General features: G+C 40.5%; 1 protein-coding gene across 11 annotated transcripts in view; it reads right to left on the reverse strand.

Moving 5' to 3' along the window:
- Window positions 1–23639, reverse strand: part of LOC130085719 (NACHT, LRR and PYD domains-containing protein 12-like) — a 61499-nt gene that overhangs the window by 1430 nt on the left and 36430 nt on the right. For 7 of the 11 annotated variants that reach the window (XM_056251637.1, XM_056251635.1, XM_056251636.1 and 4 more), the window contains 2 exons: window positions 20864–21037; window positions 270–443 (listed from right to left, as the gene is read on the reverse strand). In XM_056251637.1, the coding sequence (XP_056107612.1) occupies window positions 270–443; window positions 20864–21037 (348 nt within the window). The remainder of the gene's footprint in view (window positions 1–269; window positions 444–20863; window positions 21038–23639) is intronic. The other 4 variants (XM_056251644.1, XM_056251642.1, XM_056251641.1 and 1 more) reach the window with 1 other exon arrangement.

The following is a 23639-nucleotide window of genomic DNA, read 5'->3' on the forward strand; positions in this document are numbered from 1 at the left end:
GAACTTTGAGCAGACACAGAGCCGCTTTAGAGCAGCCTTAACTCGGCTGTGTAAAGATGCCTATAGAGACAGATAAAGGGGAAAAGCTGAAAATAACATTAATATTATTTTCACAATCAGTCACAACAGTATGAGCAGAATTAAACTCATATTAAACACAGTTTAAAGTTCAGAGATCTACAGAAACTGAAGCTGAATTTAAGACTCATTATCTGATGATCTAATCTTATGAAAATATGATGATGAACATCGTTAAAAACTATTCTTACCATAGTGTCTCCAGTTTATAATGTGGATCATCCCTCAGATCCTTCAGCAGCTTCACTCCTGAGTCTCCTAGTTTATTCCCAAACAGATGCATTGTTCTCAGGTGTGAGGGGTTTGATCTCAGAGCTGAAGCCAGAGCAACACAACCTTCATCTGTAACACCACACCTACTCAACCTGTAGAGAACAATGACACACATTAAGCCTATATCCAGAGATAAACATGACACTTAAAACAAATAAAACCACAACATAATGCTGTCAATATTAAATATATACAAATACTCATTAGTTCATATTGTGAAAATACATCAGTTAGGATTAGGGGATTGATTATAGAGTTTGTACAGTGTAAAAATCATTAATTCTATGGAAAATCCCCATAAAACATGGAAACCCAACGTGTGCGTGAGTGTGAGTGTGAATGTGCTTTAATGCTTAATGTATTTGTAAACAATTTAAGGAACGTGTGTGTGTGTGAGAATGTGCTTTAATACTTAATGTATTTGTAAACAATTTAAGAAACGTGTGTGTGTGTGCGTGAGTGTGCTTAATGTATTTGTAGATATTTTAAGGAACGTGTGTGTCTGTGTGTGTGTGTGTGAGAGAGAGAGAGAGAGAGAGTGTGCCTAATGTATTTGTAAGCATTTTTAGGAACCTTGTGTGTGTCTGTGTGTGTGTGTGTGTGTGTGAGAGAGATAGAGAGAGAGTGTGTGCCTAATGTATTTGTAAACATTTTAAGGAGCGTGTGTGTGTGTGTGTGTGCTTAATGTATTTGTAAACATTTTAAGGGACATTGTGTGTGTGTGTGCTTAATGTATTTGTAGCCATTTTAAGGAGCGTGTGTGTGTGTGTGCTTAATGTATTTGTAAACATTTTAAGGGACATTGTGTGTGTGTGCTTAATGTATTTGTAGGCATTTTAAGGAACAGTGTGTGTGTGTGTGTGTGTGTGTGTGTGTGTGTGTTTAATGTATTTGTAAACATTTTAAGCAGGGGCGCAACTACCCAGTGTTAGAGGGATATGCAGCAACAATTTTTGTGTTCTTTAATGTTAAATTCAGCAGCCTGGTGCACTTTGAGAGTTCAAAATTAAAAGCTGCAACCCATATTCAGGGTGCAAATTAAACAAAGAAAAATTCAAACCTTTTAGTTAGTGTCTGTCTACATTACACTACTACATAATAATAGTTATAATATTAATCCCATGATAGTAATAGCCATATATTGTAAAACAAATGCACTGAAATAAAGGAAACTTTCATAATTAGTTTTGTACTAATTTCTATACTTGAAAGATATAAGCACTTGATGACATGTTCCATGGGCCGGTGTGTCCGAAAAAAAAACTAACGCTGACTTTTTTTGACCAATGCATTACACCGGCACTAACCCAGCGCCGCCAATTAAGCAAAAAAAAAAAAAAAAAAAGAGATGTATCGGCCGAGAAAGCACGTCGGCCCACCGGGAATCTCCCGGTAGTCCCGATGGCCACAGAGATATAGATAGCCTACATGCCTGGATGTCACACTTCAAATCCTACCTGTTGGCTTACAGCATGCACTTATTTAGCTGCTTTCGCATCAATTGACATGCCATCTCCTTTTCCCTCTTTCTTTGTCAATTTTTAGCCCCCCAGCATTTTGTTTTATCCATCTTTTTCGACGACAACTCTCGTACCTGCTCGCTCAGCGCTCACGGCGCCCCCGCCCGCTCGCGATATTACCCCGCCCCCCTTCTCCATGAGGGCGCCTACTCTAGCCTGTTAGTCCTCAAAAATTTTATATAACATTGAAGAAATGCAGAAATGATTTAGAAACGCACAACAGCAGCTACATATAGAAAATACAATATATATTTTTTTTAATTAATTTTTTTTTTACCATCGCTTTGGCGCCCCTATGCGCCGCATATAGCGCATACCCACTTTTTGCGCCACTGATTTTAAGGAGTGTGTGTGTGAGTATGCTTAATGTATTTGTAAACATTTTAAGGAATGTGTGTGTGTGTGAGTATTCTTAATGTATTTGTAAACATTTTAAGGAATGTGTGTGTGTGTGTGTGTGTGTGTGTGTGTGTGTGTGTGTGTGTGTGTGAGAGAGAGTGTGCTTAATGTATTTGTAAGCATTTTAAGGAACATTGTGTGTGTCTGTGTGTGTGTGTGAGCAGTGTTGGGCAGTAACGCGTTACTAGTAACGCAGTTACTTTTGACAGTTACTCATACTGTAACACATTACTTTTTTAAATAAATTAACTCCGTTACCGTTACCATATGGTGCGTTGTCCGTTACTTTTTTAAATTAATTCATTTTGGCTGAAGTGTAACCTACAGCCTAACCTGTTTACAGCAGCGACGCATTGTAGGATTGGTTACCACCCGTCCCTTAAAATACGGAATTGTCCCGTATTTACAAGTAAAATTATGCGTCCGTATCAAATCAATAAGGGATTCGATTTGTCCCGTATTTTACCCACACATAGCCTAGTTGGATAAAAACATAGGATTTACTATACTAAAAGCAAATAGCCTATAAAGAAATCAATTTCACAATAATGTTACATTATGATTAGAATCAAATTAATTTTGTCCATTTTCTAAGCTTAGAAAAATGCACACTTATACGGGCTGAATTTTATAGGCCTAAAATATTGTTTAGTAATTATGTGAATTACACTGCGCAAACTACTACCCACTGAATGAAGAAGGGTTGGCTCTCAGTCTCCACAGAACAAAATATTCATTTTATTTTATTTTTAGAGTTCACATTTATGAGGAAAAAATAATGTTACGGACGTGACAGTTCTCCGTTACGGACGTGAGCGCTCTGAAAGCGGCACTCAAAGATACTTTAATACTTTCACAGAGACATCAAACAGAAAGCACAAAACCTTTCTTTAAAGTGAATTTAGTTTTGTATTAATTATATCTTAATTTTAATCAATGTTTCATCAACCAATTGCCTGGATTTAATAAATAAGAAGCAAATATAGCAGACGATAGATAATCACCAAACGGAGGCGCCAGCGCGTGAACTGGAGCTTGTCTCATAAATGAACCGAAACTCAGCACATAAGGTAACCTACTTGCCTCACGTCTACTTTTAAACAGAACAATTCAAAACGAAAGAAAACAGACTACAAACTGCTCTCTGCTTATGTAATCCGTAAGAAATGTGCATTTCTCTCTGGTGCGTCTACTGCGAAGATCGCGAGTCATAGCGAGTCACCTCAGAAATCCTTGTGATATATTCAGTTTGTGCTGGTCTGACTTAAATAAAATAGTGTTTAAAAATTAATTTCTGTTTAAGTCAGTTTTGTGTTTGTATAGACCATAACGCATAAAAGGGCATTAATGGGAACTTTAAAGAATGTTTTTTTAAAAGTAACTAAAAAGTTACTTTTAACAGTAATGCATTACTTTTTGGTGTAAGTAATCAACAAAGTAATTGAGTTACTTTTTGAATGAAGTAACTAGTAACTGTAACTAGTTACTATTTCTAAGTAACTAGCACAACACTGTGTGTGAGAGAGAGTGTGCTTAACCCTCTGGGGTCGGCAATCACGCCGGCGTGATCTGCTCGCTTTTTTTCTTATCAGTGCAAAACAAACTCAATATACTCTGTTGATTTTGATCTTACATATAAGTGTTACACATCATTCAAAACTGTTAAATATCTTATTTTATTTGTGTACACTCATAATAAAAACAAAATGTTGTGTTTTTCATAAAATAAAGAAAATAAACATGATGCGCGTTCTCCCATCTCTCTCAATGTGAAGTTCATTCTGAAACGCGACAGAAAATGACCTATAACTCAGCGAATGCTTGTCACTGTGACATGAAACGAAGCTTTAAGCTTGAAGTCTCCATTTTTAAATAATATCATATCAAAAACAAATATTCTCTGTTTAAGTAATTCGTATGAAAGCAACGACATGTACAGTTTCTCCAGCCCAAGCTGATTAGCGCTAATGTGACCACACCCACACGCGCAAGAGCTGTTCACATGCAAATGATCCACGCGGAGGAACGCAGAGCTGTTAGCGCCCTCATCACCTCAAAACAAAGAATCAGCGACTTCAGTACTGCTCTGCTTTTCATCGAGTTTAGACTGTGTTTGGGCTGTGCTGTTTACCTTGGATTTACCTCAGAAGAATTACAAGAACACGATTTGATTATGAGAACGATTTTTAAGGTAAGACACTAATAGTAGCATGTTATTGTAGCATACACTTTACATTGTAGCTAGTTAAACTGGTGCCAGACTAAAATGTACGTTATGAAATGTGATTGGAGTAAAAACATGAAGCCTAATGCTAAATGTACACTCACCGGCCACTTTATTAGGTACACCTGTCCAACTGCTCGTTAACACTTAATTTCTAAGCAGCCAATCACATGGCGGCAACTCAGTGCATTTAGGCATGTAGACATGGTCAAGACAATCTCCTGCAGTTCAAACCGAGCATCAGTATGGGGAAGAAAGTTGATTTGAGTGACTTTGAACGTGGCATGATTGTTGGTGCCAGAAGGGCTGGTCTGAGTATTTCAGAAACTGCTAATCTACTGGGATTTTCACGCACAACCATCTCTAGGGTTTACAGAGAATGGTCCGAAAAAGAAAAAACATCCAGTGAGCGGCAGTTCTGTGGGCGGAAATGCCTTGTTGATGCCAGAGGTCAGAGGAGAATGGCCAGACTGGTTCGAGCTGATAGAAGGGCAACAGTGACTGAAATAACCACTCGTTACAACCGAGGTATGCAGCAAAGCATTTGTGAAGCCACAACACGCACAACCTTGAGGCGGATGGGCTACAACAGCAGAAGACTCCACCGGGTACCACTCATCTCCACTACAAATAGGAAAAAGAGGCTACAATTTGCAAGAGCTCACCAAAATTGAACAGTTGAAGACTGGAAAAATGTTGCCTGGTCTGATGAGTCTCGATTTCTGTTGAGACATTCAGATGTTAGAGTCAGAATTTGGCGTAAACAGAATGAGAACATGGAACCATCATGCCTTGTTACCACTGTGCAGGCTGGTGGTGGTGGTGTAATGGTGTGGGGGATGTTTTCCTGGCACACTTTAGGCCCCTTAGTGCCAATTGGGCATCGTTTAAATGCCACGGCCTACCTGAGCATTGTTTCTGACCATGTCCATCCCTTTATGGCCACCATGTACCCATCCTCTGATGGCTACTTCCACCATGTCACAAAGCTCTAATCATTTCAAATTGGTTTCTTGAACATGACAATGAGTTCACTGTACTAAAATGGCCTCCACAGTCACCAGATCTCAACCCAATAGAGCATCTTTGGGATGTGGTGGAACGGGAGATTCGCATCATGGATGTGCAGCCGACAAATCTGCGGCAACTGTGTGATGCCATCATGTCAATATGGACCAAACTCCCTGAGGAATGCTTCCAGCACCTTGTTGAATCTATGCCACGAAGAATTGAGGCAGTTCTGAAGGCAAAAGGGGGTCCAACCCGTTACTAGCATGGGGTACCTAATAAAGTGGCCGGTGAGTGTATATAGGCCTACATGTACAACACGAGAATGTTTTTATGTTCGATAATTAAACACAGCACGATATAACAGTATAGGCTCGTATGAGTGTTTATTCATGGTGAATATTATAATGTTTAGACCTGTGTTTACTGTTAAATACTGTGTTTGTGGATATCTGCTCACACGTAGATATGTATAATATGGTAAGAATAATGTTTCATAGTTTGGAGCGGCTCGATCGCTTCAGTAAATGTTCTCTGCACGTGCTGTGGCTTTGAAAAGTTCAATGGAAATTGCGATCATATTTGGATAACGATGCTTTCGGGAAACACACTCCTGGTCGGTCAAATGCCTGGAAGTCTGGTAATGGAACTCAGTCGCTGTTGTCTCTTGCTCTCGCTGTCTCCCGCTCTCGCTGTCAGATCACCGGAAGTTTTCACCGGAAGTATTGGCCCACGCACTCAAGTTCGAACGGTAACGGTTGCCATTTGTGCACGGGGCGAATTCACTGCAGTCGGACATTAGAGATTCGCGCTCGTAAATTGTCAAATTGGCCATAACTTTTAATTCATTGCTGCCAACTGGGGTGGCAGCAGGGGTGGCAAGGCTTTCTTTTAGGGTGGCATTTGCCACCCTATGCCACCCCGGTAGATCCGCCCCTGCCTGGAAGATGAGTTTATCTATATATCTACCTGTTGAGCCACTCGTGATCGACTAGTTATGCCGCAAATTAGTTAAAATCTCCCGGAATCTAGAGCAAGTGCGCACGCGAGACAGAGATTGTGGTCCAAACCGCGTAGCGCGTGCGGACGGCAGAGAGGGAAAGCGAGCGAGTGACCTTGAGATGTCTTATCTGAATGAGTAGTCAGGATGATTTTCACATAGTTTTGAAGCAAATAGTCTAGGCTATGTGATACAATTTTCAAAAGTCTTGTGAAGAAATAATTAGTATGGGTTTCATGACCTTATTTCAGTGAAAATGTTTTTTAGTTTTTTCACAAATGAGGCACTATGATTCATAGTGATGTATTAGGTTTACAATTGGTTAGCTGAGCCAATTTTTTTACCAGGAGTTATCGTTATCTAACGATAGAATACAAGGCCTTTTCTAACTGTAAATGGAGAACTTCGTCCATCCAGTTTCGTTCATGCTCTGAGAGGAGTTTTCTTTGTCCTAACAGGCAGTTTTGATAATATTAAAGGGTTAGTTCACCCAAAAATGAAAATTCGGTCAGTAATTACTCACCCTCATGTTGTTCCAACCCCGTAAGACCTTCGTTCATCTTCGGAACACGAATAAAGATATTTTTGATGAAATCTGAGAGCTGGATCACTCCTCCATACTAGTCCATAGACTTCTTCAGAGATTGAACTTGCCGGCCTCGAAAAGTTATTAAAGACATCGTTAAAATAGTCCAAGTGACTACAGTGGCTCAATCTTAAGTTTATCAAGCGACGAGAATACTTTTTGTGCGCAAAAAAAAACAAAAATAATGACTTTATTTCAACTATTCATTTCCTTCTCTGTCAGTTCACTAGTGTAATAGCGTAAGCTTCTGTTGTTGTACGTCACACGCATCACGCACATGACCAGCGTCGGCCAATAGTGAGCCTACGTGTGACGTAGCTCTACGGAATCACACTACGTTAACTGACTAGAGGCCCAAAGAGAAGGAAATGAATAGTTGAAATAAAGTCGTTATTTTTGTTTGTTTTTGCGCACAAAAAGTATTCTCGTCGCTTGATAAACTTAAGATTGAGCCACTGTAGTCACTTGGACTATTTTAACGATGTCTTTAATAACTTTTCGAGGCCGGCAAGTTCAATCTCTGAAGAAGTCTATGGACTAGTATGGAGGAGTGATCCAGCTCTCAGATTTCATCAAAAATATCTTTATTCGTGTTCCGAAGATGAACGAAGGTCTTACGGGGTTGGAACAACATGAGGGTGAGTAATTACTGACAGAATTTTCATTTTTGGGTGAACTAACCCTTTAAAATGTAGCACTGCAAGCTTTCTTCGTCTTTACAGAAACAATTTTAATATTATGAACTGCAGTTTACTTTAGTAATCAACAGTGGCAAAAATGTTAGACATATTTTAGCAGCTGTTAATGTGCTGAACTGAAATCGGCTTTGTGCCTTACAGTCAGTTTAATCAGTGAGCTCGCGTTGCCCGACTTGTCTCACGATTCGAAACGCGCGTGCACAAATTAAATAACAATATACACATAGATTGAAACTGAATTGCTCACAAAACAAAGTTTGAAATGTGCCCGCATTCTCCACCATATTTCCTGTAGCGATTCTAGCTCAAATAAAGGGAATATAATTTTAATAACTGATCATGAATATGACCAGGGATCGCATACACAGATTAAAATTACCCATAAAGGGGATACGTTGCCAATGTATCTGTATGGACACTTAAATACAACGAATTATAATCAATTATCCATACAGGTAGGCAAAAATAGATCAATTGTATATATCAATAATCAATCACAACGAATTATAATTAAATATTAATATGTCAATTGTCTAGGATAGATCGATTCCAAGGATAACCCTTATGGAATTAATTTGTTATCGAATAATCTGTTCGTCCAGCAAACTGATCGTACGATCTTTCATCAACCCTCAAGAGAAATTATCCTTATAGACTCGCAAGAAAGGCTATCTTTCTGGCCATGAAAAATAACTTTCCTGTTTTATAAAAATACTAGTTAAAGGCTGCCAAGGCAGCCAAGGCTGAACAATAAAGTACTACTACTACAACTAAAACGAATAATTGCACATATGGTTCTCTTGTGTTGCTGAATAAAGAAGGTGCGTGTGTGTCGTTCCTTCGGAGCGTCATGCGTTCTCTGTGGTTCTTCCGGGGCGAACGGAGTCGCGGCAAATTTAAAGGTCCCTTGAAGGAGAAGTTACTCAAAGAAAATAATTCAGGCTAAGTTCATTTCACTCGTCTGTGGAATAGGACAAAGTAGAATACGAAACGGGAAAAAAAGACAAACAAAAAAAAACCAAAAGCAAAACTAAACTAAACGGACTGAAGAGAAGATCTCGAAGAGAAGAGAGATGTTGAAGAGTGTAGAGACTTTAAGGATGAACCAAACACGAATTAATCTTTCTAATCTCTCATGGGATTCATTCAAATGTGATTCAGCATTTCGGATCTGAATACCACATTCCAAAGTCACAAGACTGGCTCCAAATTGTCTAGAAAACCCCCCAGAGAAGTCTTTTATGGCCCCGCAGGCATCAGAGATAAGCCTAAACAGGAAGAACGTTGTCACTGTTTCATCCTTAAGCAAGACAAAGCTGCTCAGAAATGGCGAGACGAGGCCTGACCACCAAGGGGCCTGACCACCTTTGACCTCCCTCAGCATCACCACTGCTGAGCAGGACAGCGATGTAAGACAGACCACGCTTCCATGGAACGTGAGAGACTTACACAGACTTTACATATCAAACCCATTAAAACTCACGCAGAACAATGCTCCGTGGACTTAATCAAACATCATAATTCTTGTTGTTCCTACAATTCATGTTTGTATTATGCGTAGATCACATATAAATCATGTAATTGTGATATAACTGTGTGTATGGATGAAAGGGTATCGTGCTTCCAATCAAAAGAATCGTATGCACTTAATTCAAAAGGTGGCTTGTTTGAAATCTGTGTAAAATGTTTTGTATAATTATAATAATCTATAATGTTTAAACTGGGGTCTCTTGTTCTCTGCTAAGTGCTGGAACCCAAGCAGATCCCAGATAACGATAAGTAGGAACGATCCACCTCCTAAAATGATGCCATTGTCTCATTGGTCAGAATTCTCTAAAAGAGGTTGGACTAACGTTTAAGTTAAAGACCCGAACAAAGGAGTTAGAGTTGTCGAAAAAGAAATTCGGTTCAGAGAGCAGTTCGGGGTTGCCGTTCGGTTTTGAGTTCGGTTCGGTGTTGAATTAAGTTTTGCGCCTCTCTCTAGCAACAGCAAGAGAGTGTTCCTGTTCGTGCTTCTCTCTGAAAACAACAAAGAGCGTGTTCGCACGCTTCTACATCGACCAGACCAAATTAGACCAGCAGACAAATAACCCATCAAGATCGGGGTTGAAACAGCTCATTCAAGCCATCTAACTCGTCTTACTTTCATTTCTTCCTTTATTTTCTCTTTTCATAAAAGTCTCGGTTCAACGTTAAGTTGCTGCGAAGTTCGTTTAAACGTCTCTCCTGCAACGCGCTTCGAACTGTAAAGACTCTTATTCGCCTGCCAATTACACGTGACCGGCTGTTCAGAAACTTCCATCCAGGCACTTCAAAGACAACCAGCCACACGGACCCGGTCGGGAAACCCCTTTGACGAAGCACCGCAAAAAGGGAATTCCCTAAGCAACGCAAAGACAAGCAAGTAGCAGCTACTCCAGACTCTTAACTGAACTGGTGCTTTAAATGTAAATTGAATAACCTGTCTAAGAAACGAAGGTTTAAATTAATGCTTGGTGGTTCGTTCAGGTCATGTCTTACAAAGTGCATCTCACTCTGAAAACTCTCTCTCTCTCTCTCTCTTCCTCTGCGCCTTGTATGAATGCGTGTGTGTGATTGTGTTTAGACCTTAGTTTTATGTGTTTAGAATAGTTAATAAAGTCGTCAATATATTTGAAAAGATATTTGCCTTGTGTTGTGCTTGCACATTTAATGTCTTGTACTGTCGATCTAAAGTTACCTTGCTAATACATAGTGTTTCACTATAGATTGGATATTCATATCTGTTGCCAAGGTTATAATTACGGCCCGTTCAAATGAACTCTAAACGAGTCATTTGCTCGGTTCCATAGTGATTCGGTCAAGATTCATTGCAAATCGATGAATCATTCCTTTTGAGCTAAATTGGCCTTCCGGCCCCCCTTAAATACATTTTATGTATATTATTATTGTGTGATTCGTTACATAATTGGTGGAGAGAATGCGGGCAGTTCAACCTAAATTGTAAGCATATATCAAGATTTATCTTTTCATTTTGTTTCGGATGCGAGATCCGAACCTCCGAAAGTCTGTGTGTGACGTATGGAGAGCGCGCAGCGCGCGCCCTGTTTGAATGAATCTGCTGCTTGAGAGACGCACCCCTGAGAAAGCTGCTAATCTAGTCTGTCTGCCTCCATATGTTATTTTTCAACTGCAGTAAAATAACCCAAGATATAAAATATCACACAACAATAAGGTGAGAATTGGGCGTGTTCCTCAATTTCTGAAATACCTTGATTATAGCTTGCTGACGTCTGCGTGTTCCAGCGTCTTTCAAAGCTATACGTGTGTGTGTGTATCAGCCAGAGAGCTTAACGAAGTTATACTGCAGTAATTAAAATAACCATATAAGAACGAATATTCTCCTCACAGAGCGACGAGCGTGTTCATCTAACGTTATATATTTTTATCCGATTCACAGTGCGTGTTCCACTGCGATCCGTGAAAAACATAGAAGCAGTTATATTTATCTGATTGTCAATGCGTGTTCCATTGCAATCCCAGTAATAAACAGCTGTTTGTCTATGTTTGCTTGTATGGTATGGGATTAATATCCTGTTGTCTGTTCAATTATTTACCGTGCAAACACTGCGCGTGTCCGAGTGTAATTGAATAGGAGTTATTTCAAGTTAGTTCAAGTGAATCTTGACATTGAAACTGAGCCAACAGTTAAGAACCCTGTTGTTTGTGTGCCCAGATAAACTTGCACAGAGACGATCCGCCCGAGATCGCTACTTTCCCATCGTTCCATCTATTATAACGCAAAGCTGTCGCTTGCTTAAAGTTAATATCACTCCAAACAAATTGAGTGAAGCCCCACGTCGTAAACCCAGCTACGAGTGGTGTATCTTATTTGAACAGTGTGAAATGCGCCGACATTGCCCGTAAAATGATCGATTGTTACTGTACATGCATGTTCTGTGGACATTGTTGAAATGCTCCCATATTGCATGGAACTCTAACAAACTGTTTTCCAACTGTCTGCAATTCCCGGTTCGCCCACTAGCGTTCGTTTGGTCGCTATAGTTACGATCGTGACACGGAAGTCTTAGCCAACGCTTCCGGGTGAACTCTGACCCAACCCTCGTTGTAAACAAACGCTACGCTAAGCTAAGAGAGGCAGTTGCTTGCATTGAGGCCTGTGCTAAAGCTTTAGCATCAGTTACTGTTATCAATACTAACCCCAGCGGTTAACTACAGTGTCTGTTTGAAAAACGTTAAAGTGATTTAACCATGTAGACACCTCGACGTTCACACCTGTTGGTCCTTTCTTGTTTTTCTTATTTTACCTTTCTCACACTTTAAGTACCTTTACTTCCCCTAAAAGGAAAATACTGGTTTATGATTATTAATTGACAAATTTCGAATTTGTTTTAAAGAACAAGGAAATATTAAACAAAATTGAAATTCTACCTTTTCTAGACAGATCATTTCTAATGATTTCTAGATTTATTTTTGTAATAATTCTAATTACATAATTTTCATAATTTTTACATTTCTCGTTGAGATCTAGTCACTTTAGGTGAATAAGTCTTTGAAACTCAAGAACTCTGAAAGTAAAGTTTGAAAGTTGTTATTACTATTACAAAAATAGTGTTAGACTCAGACTTGCTCATTATTGTCATTGCGTTTTATCCTTTCGTCCGGTTGGTTATAAACTTAACCACTATATTTGATTAATTCATGTTCGGGACGCTTCAATAGGGGACATTACCATCTCCATACGAGTTTCAAATAAACCAGAGACAATCGTCTTTTACAAAAGTTTATTTGTGTGTTTAGTTGTTCCTCAACTATCAATTCTATACTCGTGGTAGACCTAAAGGTAGCGGGATCCAACCTCCTTGCTTCATTTCTTCCTCATCACGTCTTTCCTGTTCTGTCCTGCTTTATTCCACCTTATTCTTCACATTTGTAGGGAACAAACCTGGAAGAACCATCAATCGACTTTAGAAAAAGAGACAAAGATAATCTTTCCCAACAAACAGATTATTAGGTATTTGATTTTTAATCAAACCCTCTTGTGTCTTCATACTCTCCCTGCATTTGTAAACGCAATTTAAACTTTGATATCTTATCCAAGATCAAGTAACAGAGACAAGTGCTGAGCAAACTCCGCCTTCAAAGCATCCCTGCTGTACACTCTGCTGTAAGCGGTCCAACTGAAGGTGTGTGTCAATCCTGTCAAACTCAGAAAAGAGGTATCCGCATTAGTGATCGACCGATATATCGGCCGGCCGATATATCGGGCCGATATTTGCGGTTTTTACGTGTATCGGAATCGGCCGATACGCGGCTGCTGCGTTCGCCGATAGTTTTTCCCCGGCATTATTTATAGACAGGCGTCCACAGGCAGCTCTGTGCTGCTGGAGACGCTGCAGTTCACGTGCAGAGCCTGCACTGTCCCTCCCCCACTAGCAGAGTGCAACCTGCGCTTCAAGATAACGGTAACTTTTAAACTTTCAAAGCATTTTTTAACTGTTTGACTGCTGAAATATTGTAAAACACTTTGAAAATGGAAACACGTTGCTTTATAACTGTTATGTGGTTGCAACTATATAGCTAAGCAAGTTTGTGGGTCCAAATGGAAAACGCGAATGACTCGTCTATAAAACTGCTTGCTTGCCATTGTATTTAGGGAGCTGCAAATAGCTGTAGGCTATCCGTTCAGTATGCATTAGGGCTGTCAATGAATATTCTAAATACGAATATATATTCGAATAGTTTAAAAAAAACTGAATTTTGAAGGTGAAAATTAATATTCGAATGTGGAAAAACACGCCCGCGGTAGCAGACTAACGTTACCACAGCACAGCTCGCTCGGAGCGCTCAGTGTCGGTTCTATGTACTGTGAAACTTCAATTAATGTATTTGTTTCAATCACTGAATGAAGCCTGCTATATACCTTAAATTGCTTGCACAAAACTCTTGATCAGCACTCAACATTTGTTTGTTGTTGTTCATTTAAACCGGTATGCGCGGAGAGCGTGAGGGTGAGTGCGAGAGAGAGAGAGAGAGAGTGCGCCTGCGAGTCCGGGCGAGCCAGAGTGAGCTCTGCGGTCTTGGCCATTAGTTGATTTACTCGGGTTTTTTTTTGTAGTAATACGTTGTCAAATATGTTTAAACTCAAATAAGCTACTTAATACTAGTAGTTATGTCTCTTTGTATTAATTTGTCCTGTTATTGACGTAATGCGCGTCATTGACCAAATGCACGACGAATGCACGACGATATGCTCAAATATGTTTTTTTAGAGGGAATATACAAACGCCATTTGAGCAATTTTGACAGCCCTAGTATGCGTACGGTAGCTGTTACGAACACTGGTCATAGGATTAAGTAATACCAACGTTGTTCCGTGCTTTTTGTGGGAGATTTATTCAGCGACCACCTGGCTGAGGTTTGGACGCGTGTGGTGTGTGTCTCCCTCGCTATCGCAGTGATATTAGAGACTAGACATGCTCATTTTATTTTATGTAGAAAAATTTAAACCATGGCAGTAAATAGTTCGTTACTTTTAAAATGAAGTACAGTGTGCACTGTGCACTTTATTATGCTGGTTGCTACTGTGTGCAATAGTGTAATTATTTTATTTATGCTTAAATATTTATTTTCAGCAGTGAACCTTTTTTTGTTCTACCTCATGTTTTTAATATTTGTTAAATATTGTTTATCTACTTGTTCTTGTTCTACCTCACATGTTTTTACTATTTGTTAAATATAGATTTTTTTACGTTAAATAAATGTTACTTTTATTAAATTGAGACCTGTAACATTTGTTAACATCATGTCATTTTTATGATGTAAATTGAGGGAGCAAAATGTATCGGCTCCAAATATCGGCTCAAGAAAATCGGCAGCCCGTATCGGTCATCGGCTAAGGCTGATGGGGAAAAAATCGGTATCGGTATCGGCACTAAAAAATCCATATCGGTCGATCCCTAATCCGCATTATTATTGTTGTATTTTTCATTGCAAACATAAGCAATAATATTGTTTACCTTTCTGGAAACAGATTTTTTTTTTCATTGATAAGAAACATTTATTAGAAATTAATACTTCCCCTAGTTAATAATTTTCTTTTTGTTTTTCCCTCATTGAAATTGGTTAACTTTTCTCTCTTTTTCCCTTACTCAGTTGAGCGACGAAGTCCTCACATCACGAGTTGAAACCAGCTTTTCAGTGATAGGAAATATTTACAAAAATAATATTTTCCCCCTATAAAAAAAAAGCTTTTTCCATTTGAGATTTGTTTTAACCTTTTTCTTTTTCTTTACTTTACCCAGTTGAGTGACGAGATCTTCGCATCACTAGCCTCACTGTGTACACTTAGACCAACACTTAGTCATCACGACACTTCACTATTGATGTACAATTACTGAAACGACACTTAGCCGTTCAACCACATATAGGCTTATACACACAGATCTGTGTCAGTCTCTTCACCAAGCGTACCAACATGTCGTGGACGACAAACCCCACTGCCCAACGGGAAGACGTGGACGCCTGGCTCAGAGGCATTACAGACTGCCTCACACCAAAGACAATTGAACTGTTATTATTTTTAATAATAATCATAATTCTGAGAAGATTCCTGACACACGATTCAAGCCAAAACCAAAACCATGTGGAACTAACCAAAATAACCTGTTCCCTAAGCAATGCCTTCACAGCCCAGCTAAACCTAAGCCACCAGCATGTCACCTACCTTCAGGAGGAGCTGACACGTGCCCAAAGCCGCATAGACAAGCTTGAAGTGAAAGTCCAGGATGACTCCAAGACCACCGAGTTCCTGAGAGAGCTGATGCACACTCAACACTGCAAAGACCAGCTCAAAGGTGAAGCTCAAGACAAACTCAAAGTGTCCGACGAAGCGGAGCAAGAAACAAAGACACAAGTTGACAAGCTCCAAGAAGCCCTTGCAGTCACTGAACGTGACAAACAAGAGTTAAAGACTGTCCAGAAACACCTGGTAAACCAACTCCAGTCTGCTGAACATCAGTTAGAGAAAGCCAAAGCTGACATTGAAAGTAAGAACTCTAAAATCACTGCTCTGAAAGACCACCTGGAAAGGTGCAGCGCTGAAATGGACCATCTGACCCAACAGCGAGACGACGCCAACGATGAGCTCTACGCGGTCAGAGATGAACTCCAGCACATTTTCCAACAGAAACCAGAGCCAAGAAGGGAGAGACCTCCCTCAGCATCACCCCTGCTGAGCAGAACAGAGTCCTCCATCCAAGAACTGGCATACAGTGAAATAAGTGAATGGCCACAACCCAAAACGTCACCGGCCTTCACCACAGAACTCTTCCCTGCTAACAAACGAAGAGAGCCCATCCAGGCAGACTCCAAAGCTGCACATGGGATGACCTTTAAAGATCTCAACCATCTGGTTAAGAATATCACTCAGTTCAACCCGAACTCCACAGAGGGTCCCGACATCCAGGCCTACCTCCGAGATATCGACTTCCACCTAGAGGTGAGACCCCATATGACTGACAGAGACAGGTTATACCTCCTCAGATCCACATCCAGTCCAGAGGTACGAAGCTTCCTAGACAGACAACCTGCTAATGTCATGTCAAACTACCAGCTACTACGTGAGACACTGATTAAAGAATTTACAGGTCCAGAGTCAGAACACGGTGTGTTAATCGCCTTGGAAACCAAACAATGTCGACAAGAGACTCCCCAAGCCTACTACCACCGCTTTCGACAAGCTTACTTAGGTGCACATAGCAAACCTGAACTTGAAGAGGATGTGAACTTCAAAACCCTCTTCCTGAGAAACCTGCACCCTGGATTGAGTCATCATCTTGGCATCATGGCCTGCCCAGGCACAATGACAATTCAACAGCTACGTGACCTGACACACAAGGCCTACATCAAACAAAAGATGGCCTCAAAGAAAGGTTTGAAAACATCCACAGTGTTAAACTCCATCAGCCAAGACACAAGCCTTGCACTGGAAGACACCCAGTGGCATGACAACTCCACAGTCCTTCATAAGGAGCACAGAGGACGTTACTCCCATGCCGATGACAGCTACCACTCCAACCACATGGAAAAGTCATGGGACCCACCAGAAGGAAACAACTGGAATCAACGAGTGCATCCAAAAGCATTCTATGAGGGTAAGCGACAACGAAACCCACCTCCGCACCACTCAGCCAAACACCACACTGAGTGTGCCCAAGAACACGACAGTCTCCCCTCAGAAGACATGGAGCAACTACTGAGGCAACTGCAAGTGTTAATCAAAGACAAGCTGAACACAGAAGACCAGTGATCACCTTGTACACCTTCCCGAGACGACCACCTGTTCTACAACAACCCAGAACAAAGTGGTCTCTCACAGTCAACCACTGACAAACACCCAGAGGTACCAGAAAACAGCATCCTGGTTACCGATCACACCACAAGCTCCAAACTCAAGAACCATGTGTGTGCTACAGCAACGACAGTAAGCACAGAAGGTCAGAAATCTGTCACGACCAGAAGGCATCACAAGAGGAAGGCAACAAAGGAGACCACGTTTTGCACTACAGCTTCACGCATCCATGCCAAACCACCTCCCAATGTCTGCCAGAGAACTTCCTGCCTTACTGGACTGACCCCCAGCAGATCACCGAAGATCCCTTTCCAAGGCAAAGACGCAACAAGCCCATCAAAGCTAAGCCATCAAGCAAAGGGGGGAGCAAAACAGACTGAGACAGATCTGACATACATGCAGTACATGCACTACACTACACTGTACCACTAACATACACAAGTTAAACACAGCTACCGTGAAAAACATTCAACAAACATGTTCTTCCCACAGGTAGACACGGAAATCGCAACACTGACTTAGCTATCCTTTCCATAGGAAACATGTAGCAATACACCCAACAAGTATAACCCTCTCATTACATTGTGACACCTGACACTGCACAACAGTAGCCATACAGGAGTCACTCAACTGCTTGGTTTTGTTTTACCTCTTCCTTTTCTTCTTCCTTTATTAGGTAAAATCCCTGTTACCCCATAAGGGTCAAGGTTACCATATAAGGATTGACGCACCACGCCTGACGAATGTTAGCCTAGAGAACTCCCTGCATCATTCGAATTAAAATGTGAAAGGTAAATTGGTCTAAACCTAGAACAATTTAGAAGAGAATAAAACAAACAAACCAAATTTAGTCACAAAGTTGATCAATCACCGTTTTAAAACAAACTAGAATAACGGTCCTAAAATTGAACTAAACTTTTTCCACATGATTGACTACATTGAGAGAGTGAACCTGTTTTAGGCCTAGATAATCTAATGCCCTGCACCAGTAAAGTGACCAGTCTTGGAGGTGGTTGCCGTGTTGTTTGCTGTGTGTGTTTGCTTCTTCTGTTTCTCCAGCGTTCAATGATGTCTTCTTCTCAACCCATCATCGATCGAAGGGGGGAATATGTAGAGACTTTAAGGATGAACCAAACACGAATTAATCTTTCTAATCTCTCATGGGATTCATTCAAATGTGATTCAGCATTTCGGATCTGAATACCACATTCCAAAGTCACAAGACTGGCTCCAAATTGTCTAGAAAACCCCCCAGAGAAGTCTTTTATGGCCCCGCAGGCATCAGAGATAAGCCTAAACAGGAAGAACGTTGTCACTGTTTCATCCTTAAGCAAGACAAAGCTGCTCAGAAATGGTGAGACGAGGCCTGACCACCAAGGGGCCTGACCACCTTTGACCTCCCTCAGCATCACCACTGCTGAGCAGGACAGCGATGTAAGACAGACCACGCTTCCATGGAACGTGAGAGACTTACACAGACTTTACATATCAAACCCATTAAAACTCACGCAGAACAATGCTCCGTGGACTTAATCAAACATCATAATTCTTGTTGTTCCTACAATTCATGTTTGTATTATGCGTAGATCACATATAAATCATGTAATTGTGATATAACTGTGTGTATGGATGAAAGGGTATCGTGCTTCCAATCAAAAGAATCGTATGCACTTAATTCAAAAGGTGGCTTGTTTGAAATCTGTGTAAAATGTTTTGTATGATTATAATAATCTATAATGTTTAAACTGGGGTCTCTTGTTCTCTGCTAAGTGCTGGAACCCAAGCAGATCCCAGATAACGATAAGTAGGAACGATCCACCTCCTAAAATGATGCCATTGTCTCATTGGTCAGAATTCTCTAAAAGAGGTTGGACTAACGTTTAAGTTAAAGACCCGAACAAAGGAGTTTAGAGTTGTCGAAAAAGAAATTCGGTTCAGAGAGCAGTTCGGGGTTGCCGTTCGGTTTTGAGTTCGGTTCGGTGTTGAATTAAGTTTTGCGCCTCTCTCTAGCAACAGCAAGAGAGTGTTCCTGTTCGTGCTTCTCTCTGAAAACAACAAAGAGCGTGTTCGCACGCTTCTACATCGACCAGACCAAATTAGACCAGCAGACAAATAACCCATCAAGATCGGGGTTGAAACAGCTCATTCAAGCCATCTAACTCGTCTTACTTTCATTTCTTCCTTTATTTTCTTTTTTCATAAAAGTCTCGGTTCAACGTTAAGTTGCTGCGAAGTTCGTTTAAACGTCTCTCCTGCAACGCGCTTCGAACTGTAAAGACTCTTATTCGCCTGCCAATTACACGTGACCGGCTGTTCAGAAACTTCCATCCAGGCACTTCAAAGACAACCAGCCACACGGACCCGGTCGGGAAACCCCTTTGACGAAGCACCGCAAAAAGGGAATTCCCTAAGCAACGCAAAGACAAGCAAGTAGCAGCTACTCCAGACTCTTAACTGAACTGGTGCTTTAAATGTAAATTGAATAACCTGTCTAAGAAACGAAGGTTTAAATTAATGCTTGGTGGTTCGTTCAGGTCATGTCTTACAAAGTGCATCTCACTCTGAAAACTCTCTCTCTCTCTCTCTCTTCCTCTGCGCCTTGTATGAATGCGTGTGTGTGATTGTGTTTAGACCTTAGTTTTATGTGTTTAGAATAGTTAATAAAGTCGTCAATATATTTGAAAAGATATTTGCCTTGTGTTGTGCTTGCACATTTAATGTCTTGTACTGTCGATCTAAAGTTACCTTGCTAATACATAGTGTTTCACTATAGATTGGATATTCATATCTGTTGCCAAGGTTATAATTACGACCCGTTCAAATGAACTCTAAACGAGTCATTTGCTCGGTTCCATAGTGATTCGGTCAAGATTCATTGCAAATCGATGAATCATTCCTTTTGAGCTAAATTGGCCTTCCGGCCCCCCTTAAATACATTTTATGTATATTATTATTGTGTGATTCGTTACAAGAGGAAGTTGAAGAGCGTTGAAGAGAGGGAGGAAACTGGCGTTCCATCCTCTTAAGGACAATGAAGTTCACACCTCCTTTAGGGTGAATGACCAATCACCTTAGAGATATTCAAGAGGGAAAAGACTCTCTTTGTCCTGTCAAGGGGGCTCATCTGCATAGTTTATGGCGGCATTAAAAGTTGTCCTTTCGACTCAAGAAAGCTGTTGCACATAGAATCATACATTTTACTGTAATCTCCTGTATGCGACTTACTCAGTTCGGCCGAGAGGATCAAAACGGTACCAAGCAGACATATAAAACGAATAGGAATTACAAAGATACATGTTAATGCATTATTACGAGCACTTATAGTTCATTTAATACTACGATAAAATAGATACCCCAATATGACATGGCCAAGCAGGCCAACATAAAAAGATATAAAATATATCTTAGTAATGTCTTTATATGAGGAAGTTAATGAAAAAGTCTGTGTATGTGTGTGTGAGATGGCTTCGTAGTCTCTAGGGTGAATTTGCGTGTGTGAAGCACACAACGGGGGGGGGCTTGGAATTCCTTTGATGCTTGGCCCAAGTGATTGGAGAGGAGTCTCCGATGTTCCTGGAGAGGATCGCAGAGTCGTAAATGGTGTCAGAAAACAATCTAATCCCAGACATTACGGGCTTGGAACGACATGAGGTAGGTGTATTTTTGGGTGAACTAACCCTTTAATCCTTATTCACTCTGAGTCTGTATGGTAGAGATGATCTTACCCCAGAAACTCCAGTTTACAGTGAGGATTCACCAGTCCAGCAGAGAAAAGCTTCACTCCTGAGTCTCCTAGTTTATTCCCAGACAGATACAGTTTTCTCAGGTGTGAGGGGTTTGATCTCAGAGCTGAAGCCAGAGCAGCACAACCTTCACCTGTCACACCACATCTCCTCAACCTGTAGAGAACAATGACCCACATTAAGCCTATATCCAGAGATAAACATGACACTTAAAAAATAAATAACATAATGCTGTCAATATTAAATATATACAAATACTAATTCAGAGCCGATCCTCCCTATACGCACACTACGCAAGTTGCGTAGGGCCCCGCAAATAACTCAAGGCCCCGCCTCCCCCTCGTCTCAAAGCGCGTCAATCAAAGTTTACAACATCGATGAGATAATTAAGCGGAACTATCCTTCTGGTCCGTAAAGAGAGACTGAGAAAAAAAAACACCATGTGAGTGAATTGAAAGTGCGTATCTATACCACGAATTTAATTTCTCGTGCCATTTATACGCCAAAAATAGTTTTTGCCTGCATATGATAGGCCTACGCAGTTTTCGCGTGCATATGATACCCACTTTTTGGCGTGTAATATGCACGCACTCCACACCCCTAATCCTACCCAAGAGATTTACAGCGCATAGCATATGCACGCAAAAAACATTTTTGGCATATAAATAGCACGAGAAATTAAATTTGTGGTATAGATACGCACTTTCATGAGATTACGTTTGATAATACAAAGGGCAACGGTGTTTGTTTCTAAACTGCAGCTCGGAATAGATAACCGCGTCGCGCGTTAACATGAGTCCATATACGCGTGCACGAAATGAAACGTGCACTTTCCAGTAAAACATCTATGGGGACCAGTTACCAGTACAATATGGGCGTGATGGCACTCCTCATTAGGCGCTCATACTTTTAAAACAAAACAATGATTATCTAGTCTCCCAGTCAATTTAGTTACAACTCTGCAATGAAGCAAGATGGAAAGCAATTTATTGACATTGATATTGCTTTTAAAATGTTGATTGGCTGGACATACTGGTCAATATGGATGCACATCCCTCAGTAAATAATAACCATCAAGTATCAATTATTGCTTTTATCATTTAAACACAGTGACATGCAATGGCAAGCCACTTTAGCTTTTATTAATTCGCAGGATGCATTTTTGATATCAATAATTAAATTTGTACTATTTTAAATGTGAATTATTGATATTCATTTAAAACATGTCTATTTCTGATGTCAGGACTTACATTTTCATTAGTACTAACTAAACGAGGGAGGATTATAGTGGGAGAACTGGGGTGTCAGGTGTGACTGTGTGGCAATGGCAAATGGTTTACATGGCTCAAGGGTCAGGTAAGAGGGCCCCTTAACAGATTTTTGCTTAGGGCCCCAGGGAGGTCAGGATCGGCTCTGTACTCATTAGTTCAAGTTGTTAAATTACATCAGTTAGGATTAGGGGATTCAATATACAGTTTGTACAGTATAAAAATCATTATTTCTATGGAAATAGTTTATAATAATAATATTTGGGCTATAATACTACTACTACTAATAATATCTATCTTTTCTTTTTTTAATGCCATGTCAGCTTCTATGGATATATATTCAAGGCGAGAAACAGGTTTTTTTATTTAAATAAAACTAAATAAGATGCCAAACTAATTAATTTAAAGTGAAAAAGCCTACATTTCTCATTCGCAACGAATCCAAATGTTTTATTATTTGCGAATCAAGCTAAACTATAATGCTGCGTTCACACCAAACGCGAGTAGAGCGTCAAATTCGCTTCTATCACGTTGGACGCTTGAACATTTTGAACCCATTCGCGCGTCCAGACACGAACTATGTTCTTATGGACTAAAGTCTGTTCGTTGTCTTTACATTAGACTAATAATAATGTTTCATATAATCTAGATTAGATTGTACATTTCCTGAAGAAAATGTGAGTGGTGCTTGCAGTGGCAAAACTCACCACTCGGTTGCTAGAGTGTGGTAAATGATTCCATACGAGCCAACAAACATGTCTGTATAATGTTCTGGTGCTGAGATATGGCTTATTCATGTTGTTCAGGTGATTGCTAGGGCGTTACTAGGGTGTTCTGGGTGGTTGCTGGGCGTTTGCTAGGATATTCTGGGTGGTTGCTAGGGTGTTGCTGGGTGGTTGCTAGGGTGTTGCTACGTGGTTGGTAGTTGTCACAGATGGTTGCTCGGGCGTTGCTAGGGTGTTCTGGGTGGTTGCTATGGTGTTGCTAGGCGGTTGCTAAGGTATTCTGGGTGATTGCTAGGGCATTGCTAAGGTATTCTGGGTGGTTGCTAGGGTGTTGCTAGGCAGTTGCTAAGGTGTTCCGGGTGGTTGCTAGGGTATTTTGGGTGGTTACTAGAGCGTTTCTATACAGTTGCTAGGGTGTTCAGGGCGGTTGCGAAGGTATTTTTGGTGGTTACTATGGTGTTACTAGGTGGTTGGTAGTTGTCACAGATGGTTACTATGGAGTTTTTACATAGTTCTTAAAATCTTTAGTAACGAGTGCCTTTAGTACGGCGTAAACGTGTCTTTACAATGACTTAACATGGAAATCACTCACGCCAGACGCTCTATTCGTGTTTGGTGTGAACGTAGCATTAGGCCTAATATGTACACTAAGCTTTGTACTTGGCATTATTGACGTAAAATATCATCTTTCCCATATAACAACACAGTGAGGCCGTCACGCTAAACGTCACAGATTATATTACAGACTATTCAAATTGAGCGCTG

Source organism: Rhinichthys klamathensis, unplaced genomic scaffold (genome assembly GCF_029890125.1).
Source record: "Rhinichthys klamathensis goyatoka isolate OS25496 unplaced genomic scaffold, OSU_Roscu_1.1 h1tg000087l_1, whole genome shotgun sequence".
Lineage (NCBI taxonomy): Eukaryota > Metazoa > Chordata > Actinopteri > Cypriniformes > Leuciscidae > Rhinichthys > Rhinichthys klamathensis.